The following is a 12,084-nucleotide window of genomic DNA, read 5'->3' as shown; positions in this document are numbered from 1 at the left end:
ATCTGGACTAAAAAATTTAAGCCCAAAGAATTTTTAGGCCTATTTGTACATGGCCAATCCCGGCCTGAACTCAACCTGAAAGTCCGATATATTAATTATCAGAATAAGATATTTAGTTTTATATATAATATATTTGTATATAAGGAATAAATATATTATTATTAATGATATATAATATATAATTATTAAAAATATGTATTAGTTAATATATATGATAATATGTTATAAATATAAATAAATGTTTAGTTTCCATATAAGGATATATTATAAATAATATTAATTATATACAATTATATATATTTATAAGTAAATATATAGTATGTATTATTTTAAATAGTTATATACATATAACTTAACATTATATATAATATATAATTATTTATTAATATAAGAATATTTTATTTTATTTTTATTTTATATAATAAAAATACATTTGTACTATGTAACAAATACCTAAAGTGTGCCTTTGCAGTGTCTGATAGGTATTGGGCATTGGATTTGGGCTTGGACCGGGCTTTAATTGTTTTAAACAATTAGGTTAGAGCCCGACTCGAAGCCTGATATTTTTCTCGGGCCGGATTTGGGTATAGCCTGACCCGACCCAAATCCGGCCCAGTTCCACCCCTATTCACGGTCACCATATTGACGCTGCACTCTCTCGCTTCCTTCAATAAATTATTATTAATTTTCCAATTAAGTATTATATCCTTCAATGTTACATTTTTAATTTCTTATTTTTTTTCTCACAATTAAAATTCATCTACTTCCACCCTTGGTTATGTTTCATTACTTCTAATCTATAATTAAATGGCTCAAATTAGATCTATTTGTCTTCAATGACTGAAATAAGATATAAGTTATTAGGCTTTATAAATTTAAATCTCATTAAATGACAGTTTAACCTAGATTTTGGAAAAGTAATTTAATTAATTTTGATTTAAAACTATCGAGCATTTGGCTTAGTCTAGTAGAAAAGTAATTTTTCCGAAAATATTTTATATAGCAGTTTGGCAAAATTTTTTCATTGTTTATAAATAATAAATTTTTTGGTTAAATTTTATTTGAAAATATAAATTCAAACTTTAAACCTAACTTTAAAAAGTTAAAATTTTAAGAATAATTTAAAATTTAATATTAAATTTAAATTTTAAATTTAAAATTTTAAAATTTAAAATTTAGCAATTAAAATCAAATTTGTATTCCATAATTTTTTTCAATCTTTCTCTTTTCCCATGGCGGCAACGAGGTCTGCGGCAACGAGATTGTTATATCCTGACTCGATTGCAACCGCCAGTGATGATGGATTTCCTGAGGTGAGTAAGGCGACGAGGATAACGGATGAATTGCAAGCACGAACACTAGATAATACCGATCAAGGTGAAGGAGATAAAGAGAGATTTGAGGGTAAAGAAGACAGAATTGGATAAGATAAGGGGTTGAAGAAGCAAGAGTGAGAGAATTGGGAAGAAGACGAGCATGGAGGGGAAGCTCTTAATTCTCCATTTTCATGATTATCTCCTGTTTACAATACTTCCTCATATAATATTCAGATCTATAATAAAACATAAAATAAGAAAAACTGAAGTACTTCTATGCAAAAGTGAATAACAGAAAATAGCTATTGGCCCAATTCCGAAGTGGACTGGACCCTGTGCGGCAGTCGGTTCCTCGAGATTCTTCTAACGGTCGGGTCCATACCACCGGTCAATACCCGCATCAGCACCGATCCGCTTACTACGAACCCACTCCAACTACTTATTCCTTACTACTAGATACTCCTTCTTGCTGTGATCGTAGATTCTGTCTGATCCTTCCCCCTTCTGCCCTAATTCTCTACTCGTCCCCTTTTCTGTAGCTGCCTTCCAACTGAGGGTCTCGCCGGAATCTTGCCGGTCGTTACAAAGATTAGGGTCGGTGAAGGCTTGCAAGGAGAGAGTCCATTATTCAACAATTTTTTGGTTTCCTCTAATATCTGAAAAGTATACAATTGCATAAAAACAATAACTTGAAAAACTATCATGCCAAAATTGAAAAATTCATCTCTATTTGGTATCCTCTTATTTATATATAAATGATAAAATATGAAAAAGAGCACAATTTTTCTTGTCACAAGTTTAGTAATTTTACAATGAAAAGCACGAGGTATTCATTTTCACTAGCATACGATATTTGTTAAGATATAAAACACATGAGCGCATTCACAACAAAATAATACTTACTTTTTTTTGAAAAAAATAAATAACAACGGTTGTTTTACTTTTTTTTTTTTTAACATAATGTCATAATTTCTACATTTAACCTTCATTATATTATAATATATTCATCTTTTTTTTGGTTTAATTGACTAGATTCAATCAAACCCAAAATCATACATAGGTACCATCAACCGCAAGCCAAATTGAATCCTGCTTATTTAAGACTATTAATTTTTTGAGATAAATGTATATTATTTTTATTGGAGCATTCACTTAAAGGCATAAATTTAAATATGTGTTTAGCAGATTTCAACTGGTATTGATAGTTGAAGAGTCACAAAAAACTCGCGACTTATGACGATACGTAGATATTATAGGAGAAGCTGCTAGAGAGGGAGCACTCTCTGACCTATGTGAAAAACTCGAGCACTCCGACGACAACCTGGTAGATAATCAGGCTGAAAAAATAATAAAATTTTTAAATAGTGTAACTCAGACTTTATGACGGTATCACGAAGATAAAAAACATTGTGATATATTAGAAAATGTTTTACTGTCACCTTACTTAATTATCATTATTATTATTATTATTTATTTTCTTTCTCTTGCTTTTACCTTCTATATCTATAAAAAAAAAAAAAACTACACGGAAGCCCAACCCGGAAAAAGACCTCCCCTTATTTGGAGTTGTGGTGTCCACGAAATTTTTTTTAATACATTAATTGCACATTGGTTTCCAACCTTTCTACTATTTTTCTTTATTTTAGTCCATAATTTTTTTTTTTTGCAATCTTAAAAGAGGCTTTAGAATCTTTATCTTCATTGACCCTAAAGAAGGTCGGCCTTTTTGTATAAAAAATTCACTTATTTTGGACTTTTGCAAAATCGGACCACCTTTTTCGTTTTTGCAGATTCGGTCCGCTTTTTCAGCAAACTGACCAAAATACCCTTATACATTTTTCTCTTTCCTCTTTCTCTCTCCTTTTTTTTTTTTTCTTGTTCTTTTCTTTCTTTTCCATGGACGCCGCCCCCGCCGTTCTGGAGCGGAGCGACCCGGAGTGGCGCCCGGCCGACGCCGTCGACGCGTCCGGCGTCGGCTTGCTGCACTCGGCCATCGCGCAGGGCCGGCCGGACCTCGTCCAGTTGCTGCTGGAGTTCGGCGCCGACGTCGACCTCCGAGACCACCCGGGATTCGCCGTGCTCGAGTCCGAGGAGGTCAAGCGCGTTGGACTCCTAGCCCGACCGCTCGACCCCGACGCCCCGCTCAAGCCGGGGAAGCTCTACTTCCTCGTCGACCTCCCCCGCGCCGACCCCGAGCCCGACTACCGCCGCGCCAGCGCTGGCGCCGCGCGTTCCTACTAGGCGCCGGCGCCGCGCATTCCTACGCGTTCCTACTAGTTGCCCGGTGACGACGACGACGACGACAACGAGGCCCCCCCGGCCCCGAGCCGCTGCACCTTGAAGCCTCATCGCCCATCTTCTCCGCTGTGCCTCGTGGCCTCCCGATCCGTCTCCCCCTACGTTCCCCGCCGCCAATCCGATGCCTCCGTCGAAGTAGAAGAAGAAGAAGAGAAAGAGGAAAAAAAAAAAAGCTAATGGTGCAATCTAGAGGAAGAAGAAGAAAAAGAAGAGAAAGAGGGAAAAAAAAAATAGTGTAAAATTTTTTTAAATGATACAATTTGGCCCTAATGGTGCAATCTGGACCATTACACCATTACACTATTTTACACCATTACACCATTACACGATTACACCATAATAATGTTGCACCATTACACTATTACACCATTTGCACTATTACACCATTACACTATTACACTATTTTGCACCATTACACCATTACACGATTACAATTTTGCACCATTACACTATTATTCCATTTTGCACCATTACACCATTTTCCACCCCTTCTTTTAACACTTCTTCTCCTTCTTCTTCCTCTGCTGCTTCTCTCTCTGCCTCTTCTCTCTTTTTTTTTTCTTTTAAATCCTCTGCTGCTTCTTCTTCCTCTGCTGCTTCTCTTTCTGCCTCCGCCCCTCCTCCAGCCGTGCTGGCCGGCCCCGGGCTCGTGGAGCTTCCTTAGCTTCTCCGAGCTCCGCGCCTATGGCGTCGTCGACGGTGGAGATGAGCGACAGGGTGAAGCTCCACGCGCGGGTCTTCAAGCCCGCGGATCCCGTGCCGCCGGCCAGCCCGCCCCGGGCCTTCGCCCTCGTCCCCGCCCCTCCCCCCGCCGTGCCGCCGCCGCCGCGTCCACCGGCCCTCGCCGGACGCGTCGACGGCGTCGGCCGGGCGCCACTCCGGGTCGCTCCGCTCCAGCACGGCGCGGGCGGTGTCCATGGAGCCCTCGGCGACGAGGCGGCGAGCACGGGCGAGCACGGCCGGGGACGACGACGTCTCTGGGAAAAGAAAGAAAAAAGGAACGAGAAAAAAAACGAAAAAAGAGAAGAGAGAAAAAAGGGTCCGCGGCGACGAGATCGAAGAAAGGAGAGAGAAAAAAAAGAGGAGAGAGAAAAATATATAAAGGTATTTTGGTCAGTTTGCTGAAAAAGTGGACCGAATGTGCAAAAATGAAAAAGGTGGCCCGATTTTGTAAAAACCCAAAATAAGTGGATTTTTTATACAAAAAGGCCAAGAAGGTCTCCTTATTTGGGGTTGCGGGGCTTACATGTAATTTTTTAAAAAATTAATTTACATTGGTCCCAACCTTTTTACTATTTTTTTATTTTGTCCTTAATCTTTTTCTTTTTGCAATTAAAAGATATTTTAGAATTAATGATATTATCATGCATCGTTTATTTAAGTTTCTTTTGCATGTTAATTTTAGTCCCTAAACTTTATTTTTTACTTTAGTCCTCAAAAATAAAAATTTTAAATTTTAAATTTAAATTCAAAATTAATCTTAAAATTAATTTGAAAACTTATGAATACAGAGGATATATATATATATANGGCTAAGAAATCGGTAGCAACTTTGGTGTTTTACTACTGATAGCAACCCAGTTCTACTCTATATATATATATATATATATATATAGTTGGACTAAGCTATTATTAGTAGCAAAATTTCATTGTTGCTACCAGTTTTTTAGCCTTTGAATCAACTCTCTTCATTATTTCAAACCATTGGATTAAATACTATAACCCAATGAGGACCATTCAACCCTAGGGGGACCACTCAACTCTAATCGACTAATATCATCCTAACCCTACAATTTTTCATCCAAGGGTTAAAAACTTGATAGCAAAAAGAGCGTTTTACTATTAATAGTATTCCAGCCTAATTCTCTCTCTCTCTCTCTCTCTCTCTCTATATATATATATATATATAAAAGCACGTATTTCAAATTTTGGTCTATCGACAGATCTATTTTTTGACGAGAAAAAAAAAATAATACTAACTAAAACTATAATAATTAATAATAAATATGGATTCAAATTTTGAAGTTAAAGTATCGCTGACTGATTCAAATTAAATAAATAAGAAAATAAAATAGAAATTATGAAAGTTTAAATAACCAATTTAAAATGGTTCTTAATTCAGGAAAGTTCTCTGAAGGTCAAAAAAAAAATTAAAAATAAAGTTGAGGGGTGCATTGGTAAATCGATATAGGTGAGGGGTCTCCATACATTTTCACCTAATAAAAAATGATTAAAAAATACAACGTGCGTGTCACGTGCGTAGTGAGCCCCTCCTCCTCGTCGTCCCCCTCCCCTCTTCGTCCCCAACAGCAACCTCTCTATCTCTCTCTCTCTCTCTTTCTCTCTCTCTCTCTACGCGGCAATGGAGAAGATGAGCAAAGCCCTAGAGAAGGCGAAGATGCTCGTAGGGTTGGAGGTGGACGAAGAGAACGCCCAGGAGGAGGAGTCCTCCTCCTTCTTCGACGACTTCAATCGCCAGTGCACGCTATCCACTCAGCAGGTTAGGGTTTCGCCGACCCCCCCGTTGTTCTTTCTCTAATTCCCTTTTTGCGATCGGATCTGGTGGATTGTGCTCGTAGATCTAGGGTTTTAGTGGTGTGATGATCGATTTGGATTGATCTAGAGTTAGCATCGGATTATTTGTGGAATAGGGTGGGTTCTTGGAGCATTTGGATGCGATTGAATGCCGTAGGAGTAGGTAGGAATGTGTGTTTGCCTCTAAATTTAGGGTTCTTATGTTTTAGGGATGATCACAAAGTGTTTACAGTAGCGCGTACTCGCAAATGACATGCTAGATACTCAAGTTGGTGCAAATTATGCATCTAAATGGACTAAAATTGCGCTGAAAATCTTGCTACTGAGTTGTGAACTAAATTGAGGTGAAAAATGTATGGAGATTCCCTCAACTATAGACCATTTTGAGACCGGCCCTGGAACGGTACCTTTTATGATTGACCAGTTGACGCCTTGAACTTCCATTTGTTTTGATCGGAGTTATTTCACTCAGTTGAATTCGGGTTGTTGTCAAATTAAACAGCAATTCTTACAAATTTAACAGCTCTAGTTGCTTTTCAGCTGAAGATAGTGTGGACTCTGTTGATAGTTAACAGTCAATTGCTAGCAAAGCCATTAATTTTAATGAAATTATTTAATTAACTGACTAAAATAGCTCAAATCAAATAAAAGTCGAGGGTGTTACAATCCAAACCAAAAATTATGGAAGTGTTTTAAAGCTTGTCAGCTCTCCTACTTTCATTTAATACTTTATTCGTGAAATATGATTCATTGTTGGATGATTTACTTGTCTTTGATATACGTTTTCTTATTTCTGTACGACCAGTTTTATTGAGTGGTCGTCGAAGTAGCCTTGAAAGAAAAACCGTATAAATGTTAACCTGTTTGCAGAACTTAAGTTGCCTTCGGTAAATTGTGGCTGTCATCTATCTTTGGCTCTTGAGAGTTTACACTCTCATAACATATAGCAATTTTGGTGATTGATTCACTGATTCTTATTTATATTAAATATAGTTGAGGATATTTACAGTATGGAGCTGATGAATAATTTTTTTCCTGTTGGTCAGAGGTTGTATGGTTTTGCCATATGTTTGGTTGCGGGTCTAGCATGCACTTTCCTGGTAAGCATAATGATCTTGCCATTTCCCACTCGATACTTCTTTACTCTCCTTTTCTTTAATACTGATTTGCACCTTTTTCTATAAGAACAGTGGTGCTAGCTGGGTCACCTGGTTGTAGTTGCGGCAAAACATGTGAAAAGAAGCATTTTGTTAAGCTTCTTGTAATTTGATTAACGTTAGGAATGTTTATGTTGAATAACTTATCCACAATAGTTTGCATAGGGCATAAATCCTTACTGCTGGTCAATTGCTCCCATCTTCACCAAAAGGGAGAGTATATAACTTAGCAATTTCGAAATGTTGTTCGTCTTACTACATTCGAGACAAACTGTTGCTTGCATTATATCTGAACAGAGACCTAATTTCTTGAGGGTCACCATGGCTTCTAAAAGCAACAGAGAAATAGGATTTGAAAACTTTTTTTTTCTTCCAACTCAAATTCTCCAAAATTGTTATGTATGACTTTTAGTGAAGTAATCCTTGTAGTCAATAGGTTTTTCATATCAATTATGACTGTGGACAATTGTTAAAACTCCTGCTCTTTTCTAGTGTCGTTTTCAAGCTTAAATATTTGCTATTTTTTCAGTCAGGTAGTATACATTGCTAGGGAGGGTAATATTTGTTTTTTGTACTTCATAAAACGCTGAAGTTGTTGCCCTTTTTTTTTAATCAACATGTTTAGTGTAATCTCGTAAGGATTTTTGTTCTCTTGGATTTTTGTTCTCTTGCCAATTTTTTTTTGAACCTAGTGTTCTTCCTTTCACCTTTTCCTTCCGCCGAGACAATATGGTTAACAATTATTACATGGAGAAGAGGCAACTTGTGAGCTTCGATTCCACCACCCTTTCTCTTTTCTTTGTATTCAAACAGGTTCTTCCAATTTCACATTGTCTATATTTTCTTTAGATGTTACTTCCTTATATCAATTTGCAGTAAATTTGAGGACAATAATTTAAAATTCTTTGTGCCTAAGTGACTTTTTAATGAAATGCAGTAAAAATATTGCACTCTGCATTAAGTAAGTCTGTTTGCATGTTAATGATCGAGTGTTTAGTGTTTCCATTTTCTTCCTGCAGCGGTGTGACTTACTTGATTTTTATTCCTCCCATGCAGTCAATGCTTGTTTTCTTCAATCCAATCAAATTCGGGATAACATTCACCTTTGGCAATTTGCTTGCTCTCGGAAGGTCTGCGCCCTAGTTTGGGAAATTGTCTCTACTCTCTACACGGACGTGACTATTTCTGTGTCCTATAATTTTTCCTTTACGTCAGCTAATGCTAGCTTTTATTTGTTTGGCAGCACAGCATTTCTTATTGGCCCCAAAAGACAAGTTGTCATGATGCTTGATCCTGTCCGAATATATGCGACTGCCATATTCACTGCTAGCATCATAATTGCTCTATTTTGTGCTCTATATGTAAGTAGTCATATGCAGATTGAAGGCTTTTTCCCTCGTATTCATTTCAAAATGACACGTAATGTGGGATGCACTTATACCAAATCTTAATTCTTTTGCACCTTAAACAGGTGCACAATAAGCTCCTAACACTTCTCGCCATCATCTTAGAATTTGGTGCACTCGTGTGGTAAGTTGGTTCGTGGACTTTCCCATGAAAACAGTTTAATTTCCTATTTTGTAATACTCTTCAGATCTTACCTTCGGTGTTTCAAACCTTTTTGAGTTTTAGAGTATTTCTTTTCCATCGGAGTAGATGTGTTTTGTATGTAAATTTACCTTTCGCCGTTTTTTCTGATATTTTCTTGAAAATGCCTTTCCGTCATGACCAGAGGAAATGGGTTATTATGTTTTCAGGTACAGTCTCAGCTACATTCCTTTTGCGCGGTCGATTGTTTCAAAAATAATGGTATCGTGCTTCGACACCGACTTCTAGGATGCCGAAAACGACAAAATTGGTTTGCTTTCTGCGGCTTACCTCGTAAACGAAGTGGGTCCTCGAGCAAAATTCTGCATGCACATGTTGTAATTCCTTAAAAAAAAAAGAAAAAGAAAAAACTATTCTGCGGCCTGCCTCTTTTTGTTGATTTCTTGTATAAATTTTCAGTCGAAATATTGGTGTTTTTTTTAAGCTTTTATTGACATTTGAGAAGTATTAGTACAGCTTAGTGGAGTTCAATGTATGAGAAATGGTTAAATATTTTAGTTGGAATTCCTTGGTATCAAATCTTCGTTTCTCTTATGAAATATTTGGCTACCAGAAAACTCTCTAGTGCTGCTGAGAAGATAGATATTCTGCATGTAATAAAAAACATGAAATAGAAGAAATTTTTTTTTTTTTCTGGTTTGTTTTTGTAATTGGAGATGCCACAGCCACTCCTAAAAATGTTGAAACTTGTGCTGGTATCTTAGGCTTCATTTGAGATTGCGAATATATTGCGTTATATGTGGTGAAAAAGTATGATGGAAAAATATTCTGTTTGTTTCTGTACGTAATATTGCGTTCCGTATATTGCGATGAGTTGGTTACTATATATATTTTGTGGTCCTTATATGCTTTTATACTAATTCCATTTTGTCTAATATTATCAGGTAGGCCTAAATGTCAACACTAAGTATTAGTTTTAGTGAAATGTCTAATGCTGCTTATCAAACAACAATTTTTTTTATTTTTTTTTATTTTTTACAGGATCTTCAGCCCGACCAAACAGTCACGATGCCCTAATTACCCTCCGCCCGTGAGTCCATACAAATTGCTGTCAGACTCAGTGCCGACCCGGCCTACTTTTCAGGCACGACAGATTAGATTGAATAGAATAAGATAAAATTATAACATCGGATCAGATGAAAGTTAAGGTTGTTTTAGTGAAAGATGTGGGGGTTACGTCAATAAATAGAGAAGTGTTTTATGACGCCAGTTTCATTCAATTCCAATTTCCAACCTCTACTTCAGTAGAATTTAATGGCTTGCACTTGATCACATCACTCTCGTGAGTTCCAATTGAAGCTCAGGTAGTGATGAAGAAACCCCATGAAGCGTGCTCAGCAGCAGCAGCAGCAGCAGCAGCATTTGTTATCATTGTCAGACAACCACAGATTACAGAACAGATTTTCTACATCAAGTAGATGTAATTTGCTTTCTGTTTTTTCCTTTTTTTTTTTTCTATTTAGTGCCCAAGTAAATGGGATTTTTATATGTGATATCCTTTTGTTAATTAGTGAGGGAATTTCTGTTTTCGATTCCGATTCCAATTCCTATTTTATGATGCCCTAAAACTGGCTCGAACATTTTTTGTTTGAAATAAATATATTAGAATTTGATTTGTTTTCTTCGAGAACTGATTGTTGATATTCTTCAAACTATGAGACTTCGATTCAAATCTTGCTCGAGACAAAAACAAGTGAGTGCTTCGTCGCTTATAAATACCTTATCTCAATAAAAAGAGTAAATTAAAGAAAGAAAAAACTTTTTACGAAGCTATATAATCTATTTTTCACAAAACAACCGCTATCTAGAATAATTAGTTTGGCGGTCAGGAGTTCGCTCTTCTGATAAAAAAAAAAATGTACAAAAAAATGAAAAAAAATAAAAGTTTCTATGAATATGTAAAAATGTCTAAAAAATGTTGGTATGGTAGAAGCAACATGAGTACATGGGAGTGGTGAAAAGAGGTCACCAGTGTTGTACTCAATTGGAACGGTAACCTTTTTTTTTTTTAAATATCTTTTTTTTTAATTTTTTTTTCTTTTTTCTTCTTCTATAGTGGAAATGTGGAGCAATTTATATTAAAAAGCGTTACATTTTTTAAATATGCGAATTACGCGGCATATAAAGCTGGTTCTGAATCATTCCATCACAGCTCACAAGGTCTTGGTGACTATTATTATTATTAATATTATTATTAAGAAAATTAAGAACAGTTGAAATAAATCTGAAATTTTTAGTTTTTTTTTTTAAAATCCTTTTGTCTTTAAAATGTGTTAGAAAAAAATTAACTTTTAAGAATAAACAATTGAAGTTTGAAAAAAAAATTATATTTAAGTGTTTTGGTCAAGTACAAAATATTTATTTATTTTTTTTCTCCTGGGTTTGACTGGGCTGATAGTATGTATAATATTTTTAAAACGGTTAATTTCATACAGGTCCCTATAAATATATTGAATGACAAATATATCTCTATAAAGTTCAACTTTCATATGTTGTCCCTAGAAAAGTCATGATGTTTTCAAATATTTTTATCTAGTTTGTTACCGTTAGAGAATTATTTATATTTTCTATTTTATTATCATAAATATATTCCGCCAAAAATCATAACAGTATAATATAAAGGGATAAAAATGTTAAAAACTAATCAGAATTAAGTATTTAACATATGGTGAACTAAATTTTTGTAACGGATTCTAAAGACAGGGATATATTTGAAAATATCAGAACCTTTGTGGGGACAATATATGAAAGTTAAACCTTATAAAGATATATTTATCATTCACTATATTTGCAGGGATCTATACAAAATTAACCTTATTTTAAAACTCAAGAGCGGAGACCGAACATGCAATGTTAAAGATGTGGCGAAAAATTAAATAAAATAGAGATAAAATTTTTTTTAAGAAAAAGCTTAAGCTAATGTATAATAATGTCTTAATATTTTATATTCCACGGTGGAGTAGTTTAGAGTCACGTAAAACACACTTAAATTTTTTGCACTATTCATTGTACTCCCACCAAAAAAAAAAAAGAAAAAAAAAAAGTGTTGAGAATATGCTTAAGGTGTCTTAAAGAAACGGGAATGTGTTAATGTTCTCATATCTCTCCGTTCCGTTCCTTTTAAGGAATCTCTATTAAATTAATTAATTAATTAATTAATTAATTAAGCA

At 35.5% G+C, this 12,084-nt stretch overlaps 1 protein-coding gene across 1 annotated transcript; it reads left to right on the top strand.

The window, feature by feature from the left end:
- Window positions 5,885-9,546, top strand: LOC109726835 (vesicle transport protein SFT2B). The gene is made up of 6 exons (XM_020256638.1): window positions 5,885-6,114; window positions 7,196-7,249; window positions 8,363-8,436; window positions 8,550-8,667; window positions 8,778-8,836; window positions 9,064-9,546. The coding sequence occupies exons 1-6, from the start codon at window positions 5,977-5,979 to the stop codon at window positions 9,140-9,142; spliced, it is 522 nt and encodes a 173-aa protein (XP_020112227.1). The 5' UTR covers window positions 5,885-5,976; the 3' UTR covers window positions 9,143-9,546.

Source organism: Ananas comosus, linkage group 21, assembly GCF_001540865.1.
Source record: "Ananas comosus cultivar F153 linkage group 21, ASM154086v1, whole genome shotgun sequence".
In the NCBI taxonomy this organism is placed as follows: Eukaryota; Viridiplantae; Streptophyta; class Magnoliopsida; order Poales; family Bromeliaceae; genus Ananas; species Ananas comosus.
The sequence above is the reverse complement of the archived record's forward strand: the minus strand, read 5'-3'. Positions and strand labels throughout refer to the sequence as shown.